Below are 24,222 nucleotides of genomic sequence, written 5' to 3'. Positions count from 1 at the left end.
AATCCAACGCCACCATCCCAGGGGCTGCGGCCTGGCTCTCACTGGCCTCCCACTTTCTCTGTTGGGAGGAGGGGAGTGGTAGGGGGTGCTTAACAGGCTTCTGTTTTTGATTGGGGGCACTTCAGACCTGATAGAGCTGCACAGGGGGTCCAGCCAGGTGTGGACATCACTCTGTTCAGATGGTCCTCTGCCTGCTGGCTCATCTTGGCCTCCAAGGCTGAGTTTTATGCCAACCCCAGATTTTACTAGAACAGAAGCCAGCCTCTGGCTGTTTATCATGGTGTTTGTGGAGTGGAGGACAGACCTTCTAGAGGCAGGCAGGACACCTGTCTGCTCCTGGGGCCACCCCCTTCCTGGTCTCCAAGACCAAATCTCTCAGGGTGGAGGCTGCACGCCAGCTGACCTTTCCACCCTGCCTTGTACACTGTGGCTGGACCACAGATGCACTTTGTCCAAACAAGTAGAACGACAGCGTGATTTTTGGTGCCAGTGACAGATGACCCAGGTGTTGGAGGAAAACCAGTGGGTGCCAGAAATCCACCCCCACCCGGGTCAGGAGGCTGTGGCTATCCTGCAGCCACCAGCCATCCTTGGGCCTTTCTCCATGGGGAGGGTGGCAGCCTGTAGGGGCAGCTGAGGCATGCCAGCCAGGCTTTGTCTGCGAACTAGCAGAGCTTATGTCGTGACTCACGTTTTAGGGTAGAGATTATAGACGTGCAGATCTTTTTCAGGTCTTTGTTACCCTTTGAAATCACTGACAGCTGGCCTGTCATTTGGGCAGTTGTTTATAGTTACGGGAGTGAGGTGACATTCTAAAAGCCTGCCTGCTGCAAAGCCACCTCTTGTGAGGGTCTTCACCTCTGCCTGGGGCCCTGTAGGCTGACTCTTTCTGAGTTTGGGGTCCTGGTGTGATGAGAGGCATGGCTTACCGGGGATCCTCAGCCTGTGACCCTGGTTTGCCCTTTGTGTTAGGAGATGGTATTAGAGGATTGAGGATTTTAGGCCTTCTGAGATGTAAAACATGTAGTGTGGGGATCCACATGGTGTTAGACAGGAAGTTTCACTGCTTCTGTCACCTGCTCCAGAGCATTGCTGAAGGTTCTCTTCTTTCCTAGAGATTTCCTGAGTGAAGACGAAAATGACAAGAAGCAGAACACCCAGTCCTCGGATGAGTCCTTTGAGCCATACCCAGGAAAGAAGTAAGGGGATGCCGTGAGCTCCCTGGGGTTTGGGGGTGTCCAGTGGGTGACCTGGAGACCTGCACCTGCCCTGGGGGCAGCGGGGACTGGACAGTGGCTTGCCCCTGTCTTCCTTGGTCAGCACACACTCTGCTTCTCTAATGGCCTGACCTCACCAGCCCAGCGAAGGGTGGCTTCTGGGTGACCCAGGAGGACTTTCCCAGTTCAGTGCAGGGACCTGGCCTAGCGCAGCCCTGTGAATGTGATCCATCCACCCACCCGTGTCTGCTCTGGTGGCCTCTGGTCCCCCTGCTCGCCTTCTGCCCTCTGTGTCCAGGGCCTTGGCGACATGGCCACCTGGCCTTGCCATTGCTCTCAGGTCTACCTCTGGCCCTGATCCCTTGTTGAGGCAGCCCACCTCCCACAGGGTTTTGTGTTCTTGCTCTGTGGGTCCTGGCAGAGGAGGCTGGTTATCACTGTGTCACCCTGGGCCCAGGAACACCCAAACACCTCCAGTTAGTAGATGCCCAGCTTGGGCCTTTGGCATAGAATGAAACCACACCATCAGCCAGGAAAGTGCAAAACAAAATGGAGAAGCAGGCACAACTTCCTTTTTCCTTTGTGGGTGGAGACAAGAGAGGCGGTGGCTCAGGAGTTCCCACTTGGGATGTGGGACTGGGTCACAGCCCTCGAGTGGGCCTGAGTGGACAGACGCTGCTGGCCAGAGGGGCTGTCAGGAGGGCCAAGATGGAGGGGCCAGGTCTGCTGCAGCAGGAGCCCTTGCTCCACCCTAATCTCCATGGGCCCCTCTTATGTCCTGCTGCCAGGAGTCCTAGGGCCACTGGCATGGGGTTAGGATGAGGGAGAGGCCCTGCCCTGCCCTGCTCCAGGTGGAGACGGCACACAGGCAGCCCCCTTCCCTGGGTTTCCGGGAGGGCACACAGACACTGCAATAGGACGGGACACACCAGGTATGTGTTCAGAAAGAAAGAAAGTGGAGTCGCTCGGTCGTGTCCGACTCTTTGCGACCCCATGGACTGCAGCCTGCCAGGCTCCTCCATCCATGGGATTTTCCAGGCAAGAGTACTGGGGTGGGTTGCCATTTCCTTCTCCAGGGGATCTTCCCAACCCAGGGATTGAATCCAGGTCTCCCGCATTGCAGGCAGACACTTTACCATCTGAACCACCAGGGAAGCTGCAAAGTGTTCAGAGGCTGTGGTCATATGGAACATTTTAGTGGAAGTTGTACCTGTGGGAGGCTGGAGCTCTGGCCTCCTCCCTGATGGCCTCTTGGTGCCTCCAGCACCACTACACGAACGCCTGCTGACGTCCTAGAATATGGCCTGGGTCCATGTGACCTTGCAGCAGACGTGCTTGCCGAGGTCCTCAGCCACGCAGACAGAAGGGGACACCAGCTGCCAGGGCTCCCACAGGAGCCTGAGCAGCCATGGGAAGGAAAAGCACCAGCAGCCCCAAGTTGGGCCTGCGAGCACCATCTTCCCACGCCTGCAGGGACCCCAGCCCCTTGTCCTTCAGGGACACCCTGGGAGACCTGGAGGCTGCTCCTGCTCTCAAGGAGCGTGTGATGTGGTGCGAGCACTGGGCACGGCTCAGCTCTCACTAGGTGCCTGAGCTGCACAGCAGCAGAGGGTGGAGGCCAGGACCGTGGCCGGGTGGCAAAGAATAATCATAGACAAAGAAGGGGAGGAGCAGCCTGTGCAGTTGTTGAAAAGGTTCTTGTTAATATACTGTTTGAAGAGGAAAACAACTCTTCATGTTTCTATTTGTGGTAAATTAATACACAACAAAGGTTACTGTTTTACCATTTTTTAAGTGTACAGTTCACTCCCGTTTCAGAACTTTTACAGTGTTGTGCAACTGTCAGCACTGTTTCCAGACTTTCACCATCCCAAATGCATCCTCATGAAGCAGTGACTTCCCTGTCCGCCCCTCAGGCCCTGCCCACTCCTAGTGTAGATATCCATTCTGGGGACTGTGTGTGTCTCTTTCCTACTGGCTTCTTTCACTCAGAATAGGGTTTTTGAGATTCATCCATGTTGTGACCTGTCAGTTTGATTCCTTTCTATAAGATCCTATTAAAGGGACTTCCCTGGTGGTCTAGTGGTTAGGACGCAACATTTCCACTGCTGGGGACATGGGTTTGATCCCGGGTCGGGTTGCCATGCAGCACGGCCATGGTACGGAGGGACCACATTTTGGCTGCTGTCAATAGTGCTAGAAAGGGTGGTGTAACAGTTATCTGTTTGAGACCTGTTTTTGATTCTTTAGGTCCTATGGTACTTTTAACTTTCTGAGGAACTGCCATAGTTTTCTACAGCAGCTGCACATTCTACATTTCCTGCTGCCAATGTACAGGGGTTCTGATTTCTACACATCCTTACCAAACCTTGTTATTTTAGGTCCTGCTAGTGGATGTTAAGTAGTATCTCATTGTCATTTTGATTTGCATTTCCCTAGTGATAGTGATGTTGAGTAGCTTTTCATGTTTGTATCATCTTTGGGGAAATGTCCGTCCAAGTTCTTTGCCTGTGTTTTAACTAAGTTTGGTTTTTTTGCCACTGAACTGTAGAATATATTTTCCCCTTTTTTCACTGTCTTGAAGTCCAGTGTTCCTGTTTTTACTTTTTTAGTTTACTGTGCTTTTGGTGTCATATTCAGGAGAAACCATTACCAAGTCTAAGGTCATGGAAAATTTACCCATAAGAGTTTCACAGTTTTCACTTAGATTTAGGTCTTTGATCCATTTGAGTTATTTCTGTGTATGGTGTGATGTATAGATCGAGCCCCACTCTTTTGCATGTGGATATGTGATTTTCCCAGCACCTTCTGTTGAACAGACTGTTCTTTCCCTAGTGAGTGGTCTTGGCACCTTTGTCAAGTCAGTCGATTGTACTTGCAGGGGTTTATTTCTGGTCTCTCATTTCCTTGGTATGTATGTCTGTCTTTATGCCAGTACCATGCTGCTTTGATTACTGTAGCTTTGTAGTAAATTTTGGAATCAGAAAGTGTGAATCCTTCAGCTTTGTTGTTTTTCAAACTTGTGTGGCTATTCAGTGTCCTTTGAAGTTACATGTGAAACTTTGGATTTTTTTTCTACTTTGTTAAAAAAAAACCAGAATTTTCATAGGGATTGAATGTATAGACTGCTTTGGGGGATTATTGCCATCTTCACACTTTTAAGTTTTCCAGTTCATGAACATGTGTTTCTACTTGCTCAGGTCTTAATTTTCACAGTGTTTTCATAGTTTTATGTACCAGTCTTTAATTTTTTAAGTTTACTCCTAAGTACCTTATTTCTTTTGATGCTATTAAAAATAAAGTTAATTACCTTTTTTTGACTATTCATTTTAAGTGTGTAGGAACAGGACTGGGTTCTAATGTGTTGATTTTTCCACCCTGCAACTTTGCTCAATTTTTGTGTGTAGGTTCTTAAAGGTTTTCTACATATAACATCATGGCATTGTGAGTAGAGGTAATTTTCTTTCCTGTTAATTTAGATGCCTTTTCTTTTTCTTTGCCTAACGACTCTGGCTAGGACTTTCAGTACTGTGTCGAGAACTGGTGAAAGTGGGCATCTCTGTCTTGCTCCTGATACTAGAGGAAAAGCTTTCAGTTGTGACCATCGAGGATTGTATCAGCGGTAGCTTGTCTTTATGGCCCTAGAAGTTGCCTTCTGTTCCTGACAGATTTCCTTACATTCCTGGATCTAAAAAGAGGTGTGCATGTCTTTTTTAAACTTTGAAGGACACCAAGGGGGAAGCTGCTCTGTCTGGCCTGGTCCTCAGGGCCCTGTGAGACTGGCTGAGGTGCACAACCCCATGCTTGGAGGACAAGGTCCCCCCTGCCTAGGGTCTACGGTGGGGGGACAGAGGTGTGGAGCTCCCCCTGGTTGCTGAGGGTCTCCTGGCAGGTTCCAGGAGAGTGGATCTGGATCTTCTTTCTAGCTTCCCCCACTGCACTATTTTCCCCGGTATCTCCAAAGTTGTGTTTTTGGTGTGGACGACAGGGAGTAACACTTAGCCCTGAAGGCCCACTCCTGGGTCCTGAGGTGGCAGAGCAGGGACTCCACCTCCCCACAGTCTTTTTAGTTCTGGTGGGCAAGTGTCAGTGTGAAAGCCAGGTGGTCAGTATGGGGACTGGAGGTTAGCTCTGGAGATCTGAGGAAACCACCTCAGTGTTTAAAGAAAAATGAACACCGTGTATGCAAAAGATCAGAAACATTACTGACCAGTGTTTTTTCCTCCAGGGTGTCTGGTAGGAAGAGTGAAAGCAAAGAAGCCAAGAAATCAGAAGAACCAAAAATCCGAAAGAAACCTGGGCCTAAGCCAGGCTGGAAGGGCAAGCCACGGTGTGAGAGGTGAGGGGCTGGAGCGGGGGTTGTGCAGCCTGTGGGGGCCGTGGCTCCACGTGTGCTCTGCATTGCAGGGAGGAACTGCCCACCATCTACAAGTGTCCGCACCAGGGCTGCACGGCTGTGTACCGCGGGGCCGACGGCATGAAGGTGAGGGGCCTCCCGGGAGAGTGCGTCCCAGCTCTGCTGACAGGGCCTGGTCAGGTCTGTGCCTCCGCTGGGAGGAGGCATGCATGCTGGTCCAGGGTGTTGGCCAGGCCAGGGTACTCACGCCCCTGGTCCCTCCCACAGAAGCATGTCAAGGAGCACCACGAGGAGGTCCGGGAGAGGCCCTGCCCACACCCCGGCTGCAATAAGGTGTTCATGATCGACCGATACCTGCAGCGCCACGTCAAGCTCATCCACACAGGTGTGTCCCCTCCCCTGCAGATGGGGCTCCAGGGAACTGACACAGAAGAAACCCTGGTGCTGTCCTGTGAGTTTATTGTGGTCTGTTTTAACATCATCATGTGTGTTAGTTCGGAGAAGGCAATGGCACCCCACTCCAGTACTCTTGCCTGGAAAATCCCATGGACGGAGGAGCCTGGTAGGCTGCAGTCCATGGGGTCGCTAAGAGTCGGGCACGACTGAGCGACTTCACTTAATGGCAACCCACTCCAGGGTTCTTGCCTGGAGAATCCCAGGGACGGTGGAGCCTGGTGGGCTGCCGTCTGTGGGGTCGCACAATCGGACACGACTGAAGCAACTTAGCAGCAGCAGCAGCAGCAGCAGTGTGTTAGTTGCTCAATTGTGTCTGACTCTTTGCAACCCCATGGACTATAGCCCACCAGGCTCCTTTGTCCATGGGATTCTCCAGGCAAGAGTACTGGAATGGGTCGCCATTTCCTTCTCCATTTACATCATTACTAGAAGAAAATGATATGTGCTTTTTAGATTATAAAACTGACCCAAATTCATGGTAGCAGCTGGTGGGAAAAGCACAGGGAAGGTGGCGCCCCAGTGCTCACCGCCATCAGTATGTGAGGTTACTACCCCTTCTCTCTGAACAGACGTCCACGACCTTGGACTCGTGTGTGCCTATGCTCGTCATTGCTGGTTCTGCCCAGAAGGCAGCTCTCCCAACCTTCCACTCCCATGTCCAGATAGTCCATCCTAAACGATATTTTTCCTGTTGATCTTTGTACAAATGATTGACTTCTTCACTCCAATTTGCCCACTTAATGGCTGGCTCACACTCCCTTGGTTTCACAGCATTTCATGCTTTGAGTGTTCTTGTCTGTTACTCCTGACACAGTAATTCCCTGGTGTCGGGTCAAGCCATTGTAACTCAGTCGGACCACAGTCGTCGTGATCATGAGCAGTTTTTATTTTCAGCACAGAACAGTCTAGACCTCACACTGTCAGGACGATTGCTCCTAGTCATGGAGGAGCCTGCCTGTGTGGCTGTGTCACGTGTTGGTAGATGCACAGTGATATAGGAGAAAAGCATGTGGTGTTGCTCCAGGTGCATGGCTGGGGGTGTGACGTTCAAGTTTTGTTGAAAAGCTCTTTTAAGACTGACCGCCACAGTGGGTACCCCTGTGGTGGGCCCAGCATGGGGACAGTCCCTAGAGTAGGAGTAGCTGTAATCAGTCATCTGTGCCACTGCACCGATTGGGCTTCCTCTAAGAATTGGTGCTCCAGAAAATAGGTTTAGGGAAACATGCTACAGCCAAGTGACATGGGTCAGAGCTGTGTCACCTGTGAGTCAGGTACTTGAGCACCAAGGGGACAGCGTCAGGGCCTGTGGTCACTCCCTGTCTGGTCCCCAGAGGTGCGGAACTACATCTGTGATGAGTGTGGACAGACCTTCAAGCAGCGGAAGCACCTCCTGGTCCACCAGATGCGCCATTCGGGAGCCAAGCCTCTGCAGTAAGTGGGGGGTGGTGGCCCTCCCGCTGGCTGCATCCTGGCCCTGGCTCACTGGCCCCATCCCATAGGTGTGAGGTCTGTGGGTTCCAGTGCCGGCAGCGGGCATCCCTGAAGTACCACATGACCAAGCACAAGGCTGAGACAGAGCTGGACTTTGCCTGTGACCAGTGTGGCCGGCGGTTTGAGAAGGCACACAACCTCAACGTGCACATGTCCATGGTGCACCCGCTGACGCAGACTCCAGACCAGGCCCCGGAGGCCCCGTCCAGGCCTGCAGCAGGGCAGGTGGTGAAGGCTGAGCCCACCTGAGGGCCTGGCCGCCCTGAGCTCGGGTGGTGACTGGTTCAGGCCTGTGCGCAGAGTGGTGCCCTGATGCGCCCCCACTCTGCGTGCTGGGCGGCGATGGTTCAGTCTGTGGCTCCCAGGGTCTTGTGGCCTCTGCTCTGGGACCAGCAGTTTCTTCTCCTATAACCAGAGTGACTTGGGCCAGATGCAGATTTTAGAGAACTGATTCTTCTTACCCACTAAAGCAATTGAGATTTGTAACCCACTTCCGAGGAGCTGGGCAGTGCCCTGTGCAGATTGGGTCAGAAGCATTGGGGCTCCTGGGAGAGATCGGGGTCCAGCACAGCCTGCCGCCTGCTCAGGAGGGCGGCACTCACTTCCGGGTCACAGTCTCCACTCATAGCCAGCAGCTGCAACAAAGCCCACAGGCTGGGCCCATTCTGCCCCCATCCCTCCCGGGCCTGGATGCTGGATGCCAGCTTTCCCCAAGGCGTCCAGCATCCTCACGTCACATAGTGACATGGACCTAAACATAGCCACCTTGGTGAGCACCTGGGTGTTACCTCTGCCACGTGCAAGAAGCTCCTTTCTGGGCACCGAGGTATCAATTGCAGCAGAAACAGACGGGCATTTGTTATCAGGCTTACGGGGTCACCCTAGAAAGAAGATGGGCAGTGCTGAGGTCAGGGTGCCCAGAGCCATGAACTGTGCCAGGAGCGTCACCCCAGCCTGTCTGGAGATGGGGCCTGGCCCTGCACCTGCCTGAGTTGGGAGCTCCCCACCATGGGCCACAGTCCAGACTGCACCGGTCTCCCCAGCCACAAAGAGGCCAACAAGCTTCAGGTACATGTTGAGAGCAACGTGCAGGAAGGCATCTTCTTTTAGGAGGGCATCCTCGTCAAAGTAGGGAAGGAGGCTGAGGGCAGACAAATGGCCTGACCTCACACGTCTGACTGGGGCTGGTGGCAGGCAGCAGGGGCACAGGCTCTCCATCTTGAAGGAGCCCTGCTGTTCCTCCCCTGTCCTCCAGGCCCTGAGGGTTACCTGTAGAAGGCGACCGGCAGCAGCCTGACCTGGTGGTCGGGGGCCAGGCCAAGGAGGGTGCACCCCAGGGGGACATCTGTAAAACCAAGGGGCTTGTCAGCAGTGTGGGGTCCTCCCATAGTGTCAGGGTCTCCAGGAGTTGTGTGCGTGCTGACCCAGGGGTGGCAACCTCATGCCACAGACTAGGGGGTGGGGGCTGAAATCATCAGGGGTCCACTAAATTATTAAATGAGTCTGTATACTTAACCAAGAACATAAAGTTGCAAAAATGAGTTTTTAAAGTGAGCCCCAAGGAGGGCTCCTGTGTAACCGTTTGAAAGTTGCTTCTGAAGAGAAGGACTAAGGAGTCGGCACAGACATGGCTGGCAGCCTCCAGATCTCTCACCCGCCTCCGTCAGCTGAAAGACCAGCAGCCAGGAAATCCTCCTCCTCTGCAGACACCCCAAGATCTCCGCACAGATGTCCAGAGCCTTCAGGGAGCCAACGGCCTGTGATCCACAGAAGAACGGAAGAACTCAAAGGTGACAGTGGGCAAGGAGGGGCTATCTACCTGGGGCCCTGCACAGACCCTCAGGGTGCAGGGTCTGAAGGGAGACCCCACAGGGCAGGCCCATGGCCTGGGGTTTTCTCTCCTGAGAAAGCTTTTGCCCCAAAGATACCACACCTCCCCTGCTCAAGAGACCTAACTTAGAAGGTCTGTGGAGAAATGGGGATCCACGGTTTCAAGTGCCCTGGGGGCAGGGGCTCGCCACCCTGTCCAAGGTGGGAGAGGGTCTGACATACCTGTGGAGTCAGATATGAAGAGAGCAGGCCCATCAAGGAAAAGAAAAACAGGGAAACGAACAGCTACAAATAAAAACACATCCACTCACAACATAAGACTACCTGTATTCTGTTCCCTGAGAGTATAAGTAAAAAAAATTCCTCACTAATTGAGTGTTTATAGGCCTAGGTTAGAAATCTTTGGGGGGATCTTTGCAGGAATAAAATTTGTAGTCGCTCTTACAGAATTTAATGGGTTATAAATAGTTACTGCTTGGGGACAGTGGTCTGGAAGATATGGAGCCACTAAAAGCCTTCCAACAAAAACAGCCTGAAGTCTAAGAGCAGATGCTCCCTGGGACTCTGTTACTTGAAATTATAATCACTCAAACCCCACAGCTCAGCAGTTGTTGTCAGGCAGGTGTATACAACCTGAGCTGCTGGGCAGCTCTGGGTTTTAGAGAACCAGGGGTTCAGCTGGGTGTACCATGGCAGCTCCCAGTGGGGACACCAGCCTGCCCTCTGAGCAGCCCTCCATCCAGCCCTGTTCTCAGCGAGCAGCTGAATGGGGTACAGGTACCTTGATGAGTGCCAGTCAGCCCTAACTGCCCCCACCCGGGGATTATGGGGCGAATAAACAGGTCAAATAAAAGCAGTTGAGAGTTGTAAGTCTTATCAAACCTGTACACCCAGGAAGGTTTGCTTCCAAATAAAGTCAGAAGGACCCCAAACACTTGTGTGTCCTTGAAAAGCACAGTGTGTTAGATGAACCCTGAGAGAAGGTGAGCTTGCAGGAAGAGGGTGTCATCCTTGCCTCCTCTCCTTGGCCATCCAGCTTCCCCAGCTCCTGCCTGAAGCTCTCCTTCCTGGCCCGTTGAATTGCAAAGTGCAGGGCAGCCGCGCAGAGCCAGGATGGGCCAGGTGCGGGGGGTGGTATGATGGGGGAGGACATGCTGTGCAGACAAGAGGAGTATATCACCACAGGAACCCCTGCCCCCAACCTGGCTCTGCACAGACTGGCCCTGGACACAGGAAGCGGTGCAGCTTGCAGGAGGTCTCAGCTTTGTCAGGAGGGTGTGGAACGCAGGGTTGCCTGGAGCCCTTCCCCTGACTCCTAGATCCCAGAATCTGCACCAGCCTCCCACACAATCCCTGCCCCAATTGCACTATGATGTTCAAGGTCCTTCAGCAGGTTAAAACGGCCAAAAGTGAAAAACAATACAGTGCAGTGATTTAAGAAACTTTCCTGCTCTCTATACGATTAGAGTCAGTGGGCAGACTGGCTTTCCTTGTTTTCTGAGGTTTCCAGTATTCCTAACTCTGGAGGTGCCTGAGGGATGGAAATGGTCACAGAGGAAAATGTAAGGAGGCTGGAGAGGGCCAGCGATCCTCTCTGTGACCTCTAGGAGGGCACCTGCTGGGAAGTAAAAGGAGACGGGCAGGTGAACCCTGCACCTTGCAGAGCCTGTCCAGAGGCCTCTCCAGCTCCTGAGATGCTGGGCAGGTCAACGAGAGCGTGTGCCCATACTCACCTCTCAGCGAAGAGGTGGGCCTCCTGCAGCTTCCGCAGCTCTGCAGGCAGCGGGCTCTGGGACCACCTCCTCCACCGGCAGTGCAGCTCGGGCTCCAGGCTTGACCACCACAGCTCATGGGAGAGAATGGGCACCAACAGTCATTCACCACCACCAGGATGCTTTGCAGAGCTCAGTGACCCCGACCATCTGGGCAGGACACGTCCACCTGCTGGCTGACACCCACCCCCCCGAGCCTGGCTCTGCTCATTTAGTGCTTCCTAATTACAAGGACAGTGTCTCATCTACGGCCCAACACAACTCATCCTCAGAGGACGCACGGTTGCCCAGGGAGCTCGGCGGCGGACGTGCTGTTCTGAAAGAATGGGGCTGTGTCCTCCCTCCTGACAAAAGGGGAAGGGGTGAGAAAGCCCACAGGGGAGCCCCAACTGAGGAACTTCGGAAGGTCATGCAGAGGCCGGGCTGCAGGGGCCGAGCTGGCAGCTCCAGCCTGGAGCACAAATTGTGAACAACTTCTGCTGCTGGCTTTGGTGCGGAGGGACTCCTGCAACCCAGTCCTCCCTCTCCAGTTCTCTCCCTACTGCTCCCGGGGCATCTGCTCCTGACTTAACACCCACTGCGCCTGGGATCACACAGCCAGGAAGCCCTAGACGTGCAACCCCCAGCCACACTGACCCTCACGGCACCCCACCAGGCCCGGAAGCTCCCCCGAGAAAATGGCAGGCCTACCAGAGCAGAGGTGAGCAGCAGGGGGCACTGGGTCTGGCAGGCGGTCAGGGCCAAGTCGGCTGCCAGGGATGGGTCTCTGCTTCGTGCACACGTGTTGAGGAGCCCCTGGGGAAGAGATGCCCACCACTGGGTTTGCACATGGACCCTGGGAGCCACTGTATACGCAAGGGCCAGGCCAGAGGTTTGAGTAGTGACACGGGAGGGGTGGAGGGAACTGGAATTACCCTGAAGAAGTGGGCGGTGATGTCGTGGGTGAGCGCACCATCATGGGAGAAGTTCCTCTGCAAGACAGTAGAGGCCAGTGAGGAAGGAGGGTGGTGGATGGGGGTGGGCAGCCAGGTGTTGTCCTTCCTCCCCCACACCTGGGTGCTTTCACAGGCCGTTCTGAGCTTGAGGGGGAACAGCCTCCAGAACGAACTTGAACAGAAAATCTCACCTCATTTCTGCTGCTCCCCAGTTACCCTATAAGCTCCACACAGATGACCAGAACCTCAGATCAACCTCCAGCCACATGGTGCATTTTTACAAAGCCTCCTGCAGTGGGCACAGCCCCTCCCTGTCCCTGACTGTGCACAAGTAAGGGAGGGCACCCTTTGGAGCCTGAAGAGCCAGGTGTAGGCACTGTCTGGCTTTTGTGCCCAGAGGTGAAGCGGGCAGGTCGGTCAGCACTTCTGGGGCCCAAACCGCTAAACTGGGGAAGGTTCTATGAAGGAGTCATGTTCCGGAGAAGGCACTGGCCCCAGTCTCTGGCCTTGCCGCCTGTGTCTCCAAGTGCTACGGCCTAGCCTCAGTGACCCCCTGCAGCTGGGACCCATACCGAGGCCGCTGGCTCCACGTGACCACAGATGCACTCCTGAACTTTCCCCAGAACCAGCCCACGGTGCCCACATGGCCCCCAGCCCCGCACCTGACCTTGCTCACTCCACACCTACCAACTCTGAGTTGACAAAGTGGAAGAAATCAGTGCAGCTGGGGGTGGTTGGCTGCTCCGCACAGGGGCTGCTGACCAGCATGGAGGGGGGCAGGCCGAGGAGGGTGCTGGGAGGACAGAGGTGTGGACAGTGACCCGCGAGAGCAATGTTTGGAGCGGCAGCCACCCTCCCAGCCTGCTGGGAACTGGCCCGAGTCTGTGGCCCATCCCTCCCGGGAGGGCCTGGGCTCCTGTGCTGCTGGGCCCATAGATACCACTGTGCTTCCCCAAAGCAGCCATGCAGCTTCATGATGAGCCATGCAGCTTCATGGTGGGAGCAGTGTGTGAACCAACCAGCTCACTAGCCTGGGAAGGATGTCAATTCACAGCTCAGTTGTGATGAAGCTGCTGTGAGGACCCCTGAGCCCACATTCGATGTGAGGCCTTTGAACTGAAGGGATCCTGGGCCCAGACCCTGCTCTCCAGGGGACTCCCAGGGAGAGGCCACCCCAGAGACCCGCAACTAGAGGGAAGAGAAGCCGAAGTGGGGAGAGACCCTGGGACGCAACCGTGTTACCGTTTGCAGGTGAGCAGCTCCTGCTGTCTCTGGAGGCGGCTGGCCACATCCCACCCGTGAGTCAGGGCCTGGAGGCGTCTGCGGAAAACTCCGAAGAGAAAGTGTCCGTGGCCAAGGGGCACAGGGCCCTGCTCCAGATCAGCAGCCATCTCCTGGAGACGGCAGCAGTATGAAGAGCACCGGTCTCCTCATCGCCCTGTCACACGCGACCTCTAAACCCATGACTCCTGCTGCGGCCGCCCTCCCAGGAACTCTCTTCCACTTCCCATTACGATGGATGCAGAGGACATGCGTCCCTTTTGTGTGGAGTGTTAGGATCTCCCTTTCATCCTCCACATTTTCTAAATTCAGGCACTTTTTAAGAGAGATAGCGGCAATTCCAGATCCCATAAGACAGAGCTGCATGGCCACGTCCACAGTTACAGACTCCCAGCGCACAGCTGGCGAGAAGGAAGGACAGGCCTGGTCTGCCCTCTGACCCCAGAGCCCACTCGCAGGAGATCTGGGCAGCAGCATGCTGACAGAAAGGCACTTTTCACTCCAGGATGAGAACCTGCAGGGCCTCTGCACCCTTCTTAGTGTTCCTGCCTCAGTGACAAGTGACCTGGGAAACAGAAGGGGCTCCAGCCTCTGGTCTTTGCAAACTCTCAATACTCAGACAAGTGGAGGGTTATTTATATCAATTCTCAAGAGTCTGACCTCCTAGCGTAGCACCCAGAGTTAAAGAGCAGAGAATGGGAGTAGCAACCAAGTTACTACTGAAGTCCACATTTTTACTTCCTGTTTTCAAATCTTAAATGTCCTAAAGCCTGGAGATGCTTCCTGTATTTCATCTTTCATTTTTGTGCTCCTTTGACGTTTATGGTGACATGAGTTCACAGAACACGTGGTCTCTGGTCTGAGTGACCGTGTCTGTGACTCAGGCTTTCATTCTGCTTAGAATAGACATCTGGACTCATTGGATACTCAATAAATATCTTGACAGCACATGGCTTCGATGCAGTGGACACACTGAGTTTTGCATTTTCTAACTAACCTGCAATCTGGAAAAAATGTCCCGATTTCCTTTGCAGCCACCAAGAACCAAATCAGAATTCTCTGAGCGATGATAACTCCTCGAACTGAAATAAAGACACAGTGAAAGCCTCTTTAGTGTCTCCTATCTATGCTGGGCTACTTCTTCTTCTGCCTCCAGTATGGCCTGTGGTCACAGGGCCAGGGAGTACCCAGGGACCACAGGGCACGCATGGTGCCCCAGCAACAGCACAAAGCCAGCAACCAGCTCCGGCAACATATCAAAATGATTACACAACCAACTGGGATTTATCCTAAGAATGCAAGGTTGGCTCAATATGCAAAAATCAATTAATGCAATTAACATGAGTAGAATAGAAAACCAAAACCCACACAGATAAAACATTAAGTTCAACACCATCTCATGACTGAAAAAACTAACTAGGAGTAAAAGGGACCTTCCTCAACCTGGCAAAGGGCATTTATGAAGAACCCACAGTTCACACTGTACTCAATGATGACAGACTGAAAACTGTCCTCCCAAGACCAGGCCCAGGACGAAGCATCTGCTCCTACTGCCTCCAGTGAGCATTGCACTGTGAAGTTCTAGACAGGACAACTCAGCAAATAAATCAGCACATAAAAGTCATTCGGATTAGAAAGGAAAAAGTTTAACCATCTCTATTCACAGATGACAAGACCTTATATATAGAAAAATCATAAAAAATTAACAATAAAAAGCCATCTGAGCAAATAAGTGAAATTAAAGCAATGATACCATTTACATGGTGCCAAAAAAAAAAAAAACCCACTGCAGAATAAATTTAATCAAGGAGATGCAAGACTTGCACACTGAAAACTATAAAACACTGTTGAAAAATATTAAAGATGACCTAAACAAATGGAAGGACCCTAACTGATATACAGATACAGTGCAGTCATTATCAGAATCCCAGCTCATTTTGTACAAATTGATAAGCTGATCCTAAAAATCCAGATGGAGCTGCAAGGGCTCCAGAACAATCTTGATAAAGAAGGGCAAAGTTAGCGGACTCATGTCTTCCAATTTTACTTCCTTGTTTATTTTTTGGCCGCACCGTGCAGCTTGTGGGACCGTAGTTACCCAAGGATTGAACCCGGGCCCTTAGCAGTAAAAGCATGGAGTCCTAACCACTGGACTGCCAGAGAATTCCCACATTTTCCAATTTTAAAACTTATTACAAAGCTATAGTAATCAAAATGGTGTGGTCCTGGCACAGGGACAGATGTAAAGATAAGTAGAACAGAGTTGAGAGTCCAGAAGTAAACTCACACATATAGTGAGTGGACTTTTGACAAGAGTAACAAGACCATTCAATGGGAAAAGAACAGTCTTTTCAGCAAAAAGGGCAATTGGACATTCACATCCAAAAGAATGGGGCTGGATCTCTACCTCACATCTTACAAAAAATTTACTCAAGAGACTTCCCTGGTGGTTCAGTGGTTAAGAATCCGCCTTGCAATGCAGGGGATGTGGGTTCCATGCCCGGTCAGGAAACTAAGATCCCACATGCCGAGACGCAACTGAGCCTGTGGGCTGTAACTGGAAAGTCTGTGTGCCTCAACTAAGACCTGATGGAGTCAAATAAATAAATTTAGGGGAAAAAAAGTAACTCAAAATGGATCAAAGGCCCAAAAGCTAAAATTAAAAACAGATGAATACGGCTTCTTCAAAATGTAAAACTCATATGAATCAAAGTACTCTATCAAGGGAGTGAACCAATGACTTTAAGGGATGGGAGAAAGCATCTGTGATTCACATATCTCAAGGGAGCTGGCATTTGGACTATATAAAGAACCCTTAAGACTCAACAAGCAAATAGCCCAATTGTAAATAGGCAAAGGATCTGATCAGACATCTGTCCAAAAAAGATAAATAAATGGTCAATACTGTGAGCCATCAGGGAAAAGCAAATCAAAACCATAACAAGATAACACCACACACCACCTGGACACAGCATATGTCCTCAACCAGGAGGGCGAGACTGAAGAGGCCGTGTCAGACACCCACAGCCTGCACGGCCCAGACGGGACTGGGAAGGCCTGCCTCTCGTGGCAGCCAGTCCACATCGGTACTTCCTGCACCATGGGTGGCGACACTGGCGCCCACCACCTACTAGACCTTTTATTCTCCTCACGTTTGCTGACCAGGTGACGCACAGATAGAAAGATGATACCAGAAGCTTGCCTTCATTGCAAAGATTCAGACTTGTTATCAGATATGTCCAAATGTGTGGACCGAGAGAAATAAAAACATTCTTAGAGCTGCCAAAATCAAAACACACATGCCTCTGGGCACCAACGTTCCTAACCTTTGGCAGAAGTCCATGAGCACGTCCACCAGGGAGGTACAAGCGGCTTCCAGGTCTCCATCGCAGCCACCGGTGGCAGAGGGCATGGGGAGGAAGTGCTGGTGGATGGCCCACTGCTGGAAGTCCTGCCTACAATGCAAACGCCAGGGTGTGTGCCTAGGGAGGCCACGGTGCACGGCTGCTGAGCTGGGGGCAGAGGTGGCGTCTGTACTGGCTGAGTCCAGCAGCAGAGCGCCCAGATGTGGACCAGGCTCCATAGTGCTAAGACCACAACACTGGCAGCCGCCAGTGCTGCAGTCTGCCCCCACACGGAGACCAGAATCCAAGCAGGGCCTCGGCCACGACCACGAGAGGCAGGGGGCACTGCAGTGAGGAGCAAGGGAAGGAGGCCCCGACCTGACTCCTCACCGACAGCACAGTGACCTGAGGGAGAGCTAAGAAGGCGTACTCTGGATCTGCACACCAGGACGCTGGAGAGGAAGGAGGCCCCGGGCTCATAAGTGCAGGAAGGAAGCGCTCAGGAAGCAAGCCGGGCACAAAGCTGATAGGTGGGAGTGCCCCACCAGCCCCTCCACCCCCACCCTCCGAGCTGCAGAAGGCATTGTCGTCACTCCCACTCCTGTTTGCCATCCTTCCTAAGTCTACTTGTTCCATCAGAATCTGACACCATGTCACAGCATCTCCACGTGTGGGAACGTCTCTGACCACACCACAGATGGCGGCCTGAGGACAGCTACCCCTGCTGCGAAGGCCCTCAGCACACACCTGAGCCCCAAACAGCACACCTTATGGCTCAACCATCTCGTTCACCGGCCCCGAGACCCACAGGGGCCCCGCGACCCACAGGGGCTCAGACCCCAATTTGCTCACTCCTGTTGCCACGCCTCGAAGCCAGTAATTGATGAAGCCGTGCCCACCGTCCCCTGCCTTGGCTGACACCAGCTGAGATCTTCGTGGCTCCCTGACCACGGCCCTCGGGGGTTCAGACTCCTTGTTCCTCACCTGCCAGCACCTGCTCCCACAGCCCTGCTGTATCTCCCTGCCTGCCTCCAGGCTACACAGTCCCTCAGCAGGAGTGCCCACTCAGGGCCAACGGGGCAGAAGTGCAGGCAGGGAGCCCCATCTGTTTTGTTCACACTATAGCCCTAGCTCCCAGACCATTCTAGAAGTATCTGCCAAACTACAGGAGCTCAGGAAGTATTCCTTGAATCATAGAATGAATAAAATTATATTCATAGACTATACTATAACATAGACTTTATGTTAAGCTGAACGTAAAATTGAGGACATCATGACACAAAACAGTGTAACGTTTTAAAGGGCAGATCCTTTAAGCACTTACCTTTCTGTATCTGAAAGAGAATCAACTTCAGGCTGAATTTCTATTTCCAGTTGTAACCAGTCTCTATAAGTCAACTGACAGAAAAAGCTCAAGTGACCACCATGCCAAGGACGGCACACAGAAGCCACAGGGCGGGCTGTGAATGTGGCTCTCATGGCAGCTAGAGGTCTCCTGTGTCTCAGACCCTCTCATCCTCACACCACTTCCCAGTGTTAGACAGGGAGCTTGGCATGAAGCCCCATGAATCAGTAATTTAACCCTGAAAGTGAAGCTAACTGAAACTTTTCAAACTCGTCTTAAACTGCATCGTCCACACTGCTGCCTGGCCCTGGACAGATCGTGGCGTCTGCACAACTTGTTTCAGCTCACCAAATTGGGCGTATTAACATGAAGCTTCCAGCAGTTGCACAGCACTCGCCCTGTCTTTTAAATTCTGGGGCAGCTCCACATGTCCATGGAGACCAACCTCAAAACCTCACACTGCGTGTTGCAGGTGTCCCAGGGAGGGGACTGCAGGACCTACCTGGAGTCCCTCCTGCTTCAGCAGTTCCTTCAGGGCTCTTTGCTTCCACAGGCAGAGGGCGGCTCTCCGCCAGTCCACGGAGGGCAGGCACAGGGGCCTCCAGGGTGGGCTGGCCAGGTCCTCCTGGGACGGGGGGTCGCGAGCTTCTGGGAACCATCTGAACATGATGAACTGGAACTGAAAAAAGCCAGTGGCGTGTGTGCTGGGAGGCCGGCCACGCTCGGCTGGCAGTGGGGAGCCCCTGCTCCTCAGGTGGCACTTCAAGGGGCAGCAGCTCTGACTGCACATCTGAGGCCGCTGTGTCCTGCAGCCGTGCTCAGCTGTCCCCTGAGGCTCACTGGCACTGGGGTCTGTGTGAGATGCTCCCGGGAGATGGACAAGCCACCTGTCTTTCCTTAGGAGACAGAAACCCCTGCCCTGTGCTTCCGGAGTCACAGGCAGCGCAAGGGGACCATGGCAGCTTGGGACTCCCCCTGACCTGCCCCTGTCCCACACTGTGAAACTGTGGTAGCAGCCCCCAGGCTGCTCCTGACAAGGCAGCTCCCAGCAGAGCCCAGGAGTCCAACACGGAGCCTGGAACTGAGAAGCAGGCTCATCGCCCAGTGGACAGGCTCCCTGGAACTCTGTATGTGCCGCAAGCCCGGCTCCCGCTGGAACGGACAGCCCTGCCACCCTTGACACAGAATCCCAACACACAGTCTCCAGGGCTATCTTTAGAGGAAGTATAGGGCGCCTCTTTACCTGAGAAGACACTTCTTATGACTACTGAGCCAGTTTTATAAACGGGAGGGACATCTGTGGTTCACCTTACACCCCCTCCTCTTAGCCAGAAAGAAAAGGCAGAAGGCGGTGGCTCCCAGGAGATAGGCCGCCACAGACCAAGGCGGTGCTGAGCATGAGATGGAGGCCACACAGCCTCGGGCCAGAGACCCGTAGAAAACGGGAACTCGGCCGAGAAAGGCACCCAGAAGACTCACCTTTTTTATAAGGCCAGGAGACAGACAGCTGTGCAGAAGCTCAGGTGACTGGGAAAACTTACACAAGGAATAAGAAATTGCTGCTGTAGAAAATCTGAAAATAGAAAACAGAAATTATAACACAGAAACGGGATGCACACAAAATACAGGGTGGAAGTCAGCATGAGTCACACAAAGTGAACCAAGGGCATCCTAGCACCCCCACCCCACCCCCTAATAATGCATCTTGGAAAATGTAAACACGCAACCACTCCATGTAAGGGCTTGCTTCCCCAGCATGTTGGAGAGGGCGTGTCCCGTGGGGTTCACGGGCATGACCCACACATTGTTTGCTGTTCCTGCCTATAAGGACCTCCAAGCCAGGGAGAAGTGGGTCCCGTTGCAGCCTCAGCTCTGCCCACCCATGGTGGCTGTGACAAGTCGGGCAGAGGCTGGCAGGGAGTCTGGGTGGTGAGGACAGGGCCTGACTCCCGGGGGCCTCATCACTGAGAGCTGCTCCTGAGCTTGGCTCTCCCTGTCTGCTGACGTCAGCTTAGTCCGCAGCCAGGACCCTGGCCCTGCCAACATCCCTCCCTGCCAGAGTCTCTGGCTTCTGTCCTGACTTTAGTCTGTTCACCTCAGCAGCTGCAGAAAGCCCCAGGTCTCTGCCATGGGTGGCCGCTCTCACCCCAGCCATCTCTCACACCTGCCAAGCCTGGTGCCGGGCTCCCTGCAACTGCTGGGTCCTGGGAGAGGTTCTGGTGCTTTGTGTGTAGTGATGGGACAGCCATGAATGCAGAGGAGTCCCCCAGAGAAAGCTGCTTGCCACAGGGAGACCCCAGAACTGAACCTGAGGGACAGGTCCACCCAGCTGCTGGCCACCCAGCCTAGAGAAGGACACCTGCAGCCCAGAGCCAGCGTCTCCAAAGGCAGGGAGCAAGGCAGGATGACTTCACTGTCCTAACCAGAGATACCAGCATGCGCCCAGATACATCCAGATAAGGTTCCTTCTGGGAGGTATGGACCAGCACAGTACGGAGCACGTGTGTCTGTGCTGTGCTGTCTGAGGAACATGTTACTCTGACAAGGTGTACTTACTTCAGACACAGGGCCGAGGCCTGCTGGGCCACACAGGGCAGGAGGCTGTCAATGAACTCAGGGATGGGCAGGCCCCTGGCAGGGGCAGGAGGGCCCACGTGTACCTTGGGGAGCACAGACCTGGACTCGCCCAGGTGAACAGCCAGCGCAGCCAAGCCTAGCACGTGTGAGGCACTCAGGCTTGGGCCCTAAGACGAGAGAAAAGGTGTTCGGTGCTGGGGGGCAGGGTGGGGGACCCACTCCCAGCTGGAGGGAATGGCAGCCCTACCTGGTGACGGAGCAGCTGGCAGAGCCTGGTGAGCACGGCTGGCAGGAACCTGTGTCCACACAGGGCCCTCACAAAATGGGTGGCCCAGGGGCCCTGCCTATGGGGGCAAGCAACAGAGAACAGGGCGGTGGCACTCCCAGCCCTCCCAGAGCCCATGGATGAGCAGGCAGGCACTGCAGACCCAGGAAAAGCCAAGTTGCTCCCCAGACAGCAGACTCACCTGCTGCGAGACTGCCTTGGCTACGTGCCTGTGGTATGGTACATCAGCCCCCACCCCTCCCCGCCTCCCCCCAGTGCAGCAGGACATCGGGGGCAGCCCAGGGCCCAGTGCTGGACCAAGACTGATGGCCTCTCATCAGGAGCACCAGGCTGCCCTCGGGACAGCTCCAACCACCTGCTGGGACCGCCCAGCCTCTACCTGTCCGGTGGGGCAACGCTGGAGGCTGCCATGAGGTTCTGACAAAAAGACGTCAGCAGGAGGTCCACCACCTGAGAGGAAAGGTCTTGTTAGAGTGTTTACACCCCAGACACACAGGAACAGAGATAAGCTCACGAGACTATGAAACAGGCTACTGCCCAGAGAGAAGGCTGCCACTCCCAGGTCATAGGAACCCCCAGACCCTGGGAAGGTCCCCCGGGGTCATGATGGGATGTGTCAGTGGAGAATAGGGTCGGCAGAGCTGCCCACACCTTCCTCCCAAATGCAGAGTCTGCATGCAGACAATACCAAACCCTCAACTCCCTCACACACCGTCTCCCACACTCACCCTCTGCTCCTGCGGCTGCAGCTCGGGGGCCTGGATGCTGAGCTGCACCGGGGCCGCCTCGCCACTGCTGACATCCTCGCTGAGGCCCAGGACAGAGTGGAGCCTCTCAGAGACCATGGCCACCTGAGCTGATAGCACTACAAGGGAGGGGCTGCCATGAGCAGGACCACAGGCTGCAGGGGCGGTGTTAGGAAGGGCCATGCTGGCCACAAGGGGATGTCCTGGGCCTGCAGGGTGACCACAGCTGCAGCAGAGCTAACCACACAGGGCTGGGACTGTGAAACCATGTGTCACTTCTGACCCTCAATTTTAACTCCTCACAGGCTTCCATGTTTTCTGCAAGTCAGATGTGAATGTACATACACTCTATGCATTCACAATATACCTAATCTTTTTATATTTCCAGGCTACATGGTTTATCTGCAAGTTTTTTCAAATTGTCATTTACCTCCAAAAAATTAAGTATATTACTGAAAATAATCTGCATATATTGAATGGACCGGTGCAGTTAAAAACATGGCTTATTTATATTAGTTTCTGCATTTAGCATAACAAAGTCTAAAACTACTGGAACTGAGCACTTTATTTTGTGGCCACTGCGTGCTCTGAACTGCAAGACTGGTTCTCCAGGTCCCCCAGAGGAGACAGTCCAGGAGCAGAGACACAGTGCTGAGGGCTGGAGGTGCTGGGCAGTGGAGGTCAGAAAGAAAACCACACCCAGCCCAGCACACAGCTTTCTCCTCTACATCACCTATCCCACCAGTGCCAAGGAGAGAAAGTTCACCTTCTGCCAAGGCTTTGGGACAGCCTGCATGTCAGAAACAAGGCTGCGTCCTCCACACCTACCAGGCCACGGTCAGGCTTCGTGACAGATGCTGAGCTCAGGGAACACAATGACCATTGTGGCTCAGGGACCAGCCATGAACTTGAGCACACGGGACATGCCTTCCCACCCACAAACACCCACTGTGGACAGCCCTGCCTGCAGCCCCCTCCTCACCGTCATGCTGGGTGGGGTCCATCATAGAGGCCCTGAGCTCCTGCAGGGCAGCCATAAGCAGGTCCAGTGGCTCCTCTGCACAGCTGGGCTCCACCTCCCTTTGCTGGGCTGCATCTGAGAGGCAGGAGGTGATTTTCACAATTAGGCTAGACAGCAAGACACGGAAGTTTAGGAAAAAACCACAGTTCTATGCACATCATCGCCACAAGTGTAAAATGCACATACGTAATAAAAAAGACCATTCGCTTGTGGAGGGAGGCAGGGCTGGGGGTATGAATTATGGACAGATGATGGTCAAACTGATGACGTTTCTCAAACTTTTAAGTAACATTGTGATACTGTTTTTTATCACAGGATGTTAAGATCAGATGTTAGAGGGAATTACCAGTCCTCAACATACATTTAAAAGGTTCTAGAAGCCCTTTTCCAAAAGCAGGACCAGGGATCAGGAAGAGAGGTGAGGCTGCTCTTGGTTGTGGACACAGCCCTCCAGCCCCTTGGCACCTCATCAGTGAGATATTCTGATACAGGTCCAAACAGGTGTGGGTCCCCGTGGCCATCAGAACCTGTGGCAGACTGTGTGACAGTGTTCTGCCAGACAGAACCAGAGAATAGAGTTGCAGGTAGTCAGTCAGCCTAACTGGCTGGCAAGCAGCAGAGGTTTTGACCAGCAAACAGCAGCACCATCTCAACACTGACAAGCCAGGCCCTGCGCAGATGGCACCTTGCTTCTGGGAGGTGGGGTAGGGACAGTGTCCCTGGCTGCTCCAAGTCTGATGCATTCTTGGCCCAGGTCTACATCATTGTCCCCTAGAAACAGCAAGATCCCCACCAACATCACAAAGAGCTGAGGCAGACCCCCAGTAGAACACGGTGCAGAACCAGCACCATGACCTCAGCCTGGCTGGTCACCTGAACGTAAACTCAAATCAGACGGGCAACAGAAACCACGTCACAACCTCAGCAGGGCACACAAAGATGACAGTCAAGTGGACTTGGTACCACGTCCTTCAGGACGCATATGGCAGGTACTTCCCGGCTGAGACCTGAGAGGGTTGACATCACAGGCAGCCCCCTGGGAATCACAACCATCCCAGGGCTGAGCCAGTCAGTCTCTGAAGCCACAATTCTGACCAGACAACAAGCATGACATGACCAGACCAGAGGGACTAGGGCTCCACCGACAACGTCTCATGATTCGGGAAGTGGAGATGGGCACGAATGAGGACCACACCTTCTGGCTGCTTCTGTCCGGCAGTAGAGCAGGCTTGGCGGTAGGTGGAGTACAGGGCTGGGGGAATTTTATCCACTCTGGGTCAGAAGGAAACAGTAAAATAGTCCACTGCAATTTAAATTGATTCTCAAGGTTACAATTTCAGAAACTATCAGAAAACAAAAATATGCAATACAGTAAACTATACGACACATAAACAGATTATACAACACCACATGCTACATAGACGTCTGCCAATGGTTTTTGTTGGGTAGAGAGATTAGAAATGATTTTCACTTCTCTCAGTCAAGTTTTGGCAATTCCCAAATTTTAAAGGTGAAATTAATTACTTTTTATGAGAAATGCTAAGAGAAACACCCAGTTAATGCT

At 53.3% G+C, this 24,222-nt stretch overlaps 2 protein-coding genes across 6 annotated transcripts in view; one reads left to right on the top strand and one right to left on the bottom strand.

Moving 5' to 3' along the window:
- The window catches only part of ZNF276 (zinc finger protein 276), a 29,604-nt gene extending 19,799 nt beyond the window's left edge, over positions 1-9,805 (top strand). For all 4 annotated transcript variants that reach the window (XM_040253645.1, XM_040253644.1, XM_040253643.1 and 1 more), the window contains exons 6-11: positions 1,116-1,199; positions 5,446-5,556; positions 5,625-5,700; positions 5,842-5,959; positions 7,362-7,461; positions 7,530-9,805. In XM_040253645.1, coding sequence (XP_040109579.1) covers positions 1,116-1,199; positions 5,446-5,556; positions 5,625-5,700; positions 5,842-5,959; positions 7,362-7,461; positions 7,530-7,770 — 730 coding nt within the window. In that variant the 3' untranslated portion in view covers positions 7,771-9,805. The remainder of the gene's footprint in view (positions 1-1,115; positions 1,200-5,445; positions 5,557-5,624; positions 5,701-5,841; positions 5,960-7,361; positions 7,462-7,529) is intronic.
- The window catches only part of FANCA (FA complementation group A), a 50,291-nt gene that overhangs the window by 5,643 nt on the left and 20,426 nt on the right, over positions 1-24,222 (bottom strand). Inside the window, exons 21-43 of one of the 2 annotated variants that reach the window (XM_040253636.1) lie at positions 23,854-23,930; positions 22,620-22,733; positions 21,620-21,756; positions 21,271-21,341; positions 20,853-20,949; positions 20,585-20,772; positions 19,508-19,601; positions 18,531-18,707; positions 18,008-18,081; positions 16,666-16,794; positions 14,337-14,421; positions 13,301-13,452; positions 12,746-12,851; positions 12,038-12,094; positions 11,814-11,918; positions 11,085-11,197; positions 10,367-10,505; positions 9,574-9,636; positions 9,176-9,278; positions 8,791-8,866; positions 8,509-8,662; positions 8,310-8,402; positions 6,896-8,156 (exon numbers count right to left, since the gene is read on the bottom strand). In XM_040253636.1, the coding sequence (XP_040109570.1) occupies positions 8,049-8,156; positions 8,310-8,402; positions 8,509-8,662; positions 8,791-8,866; positions 9,176-9,278; positions 9,574-9,636; positions 10,367-10,505; positions 11,085-11,197; positions 11,814-11,918; positions 12,038-12,094; positions 12,746-12,851; positions 13,301-13,452; positions 14,337-14,421; positions 16,666-16,794; positions 18,008-18,081; positions 18,531-18,707; positions 19,508-19,601; positions 20,585-20,772; positions 20,853-20,949; positions 21,271-21,341; positions 21,620-21,756; positions 22,620-22,733; positions 23,854-23,930 (2,512 nt within the window). In that variant the 3' untranslated portion in view covers positions 6,896-8,048. Of the gene's footprint in view, positions 1-5,669; positions 5,674-6,895; positions 8,157-8,309; positions 8,403-8,508; positions 8,663-8,790; positions 8,867-9,132; positions 9,279-9,573; positions 9,637-10,366; positions 10,506-11,084; positions 11,198-11,813; positions 11,919-12,037; positions 12,095-12,745; positions 12,852-13,300; positions 13,453-14,336; positions 14,422-16,665; positions 16,795-18,007; positions 18,082-18,530; positions 18,708-19,507; positions 19,602-20,584; positions 20,773-20,852; positions 20,950-21,270; positions 21,342-21,619; positions 21,757-22,619; positions 22,734-23,853; positions 23,931-24,222 lie in introns of those variants that run through there. The other variant, XM_040253637.1, reaches the window with a different exon arrangement.

This window comes from Oryx dammah, unplaced genomic scaffold (assembly GCF_014754425.2).
Source record: "Oryx dammah isolate SB20612 unplaced genomic scaffold, SCBI_Odam_1.1 HiC_scaffold_13, whole genome shotgun sequence".
Lineage (NCBI taxonomy): Eukaryota > Metazoa > Chordata > Mammalia > Artiodactyla > Bovidae > Oryx > Oryx dammah.
This window is presented reverse-complemented; position numbering and strand designations above follow the sequence as displayed.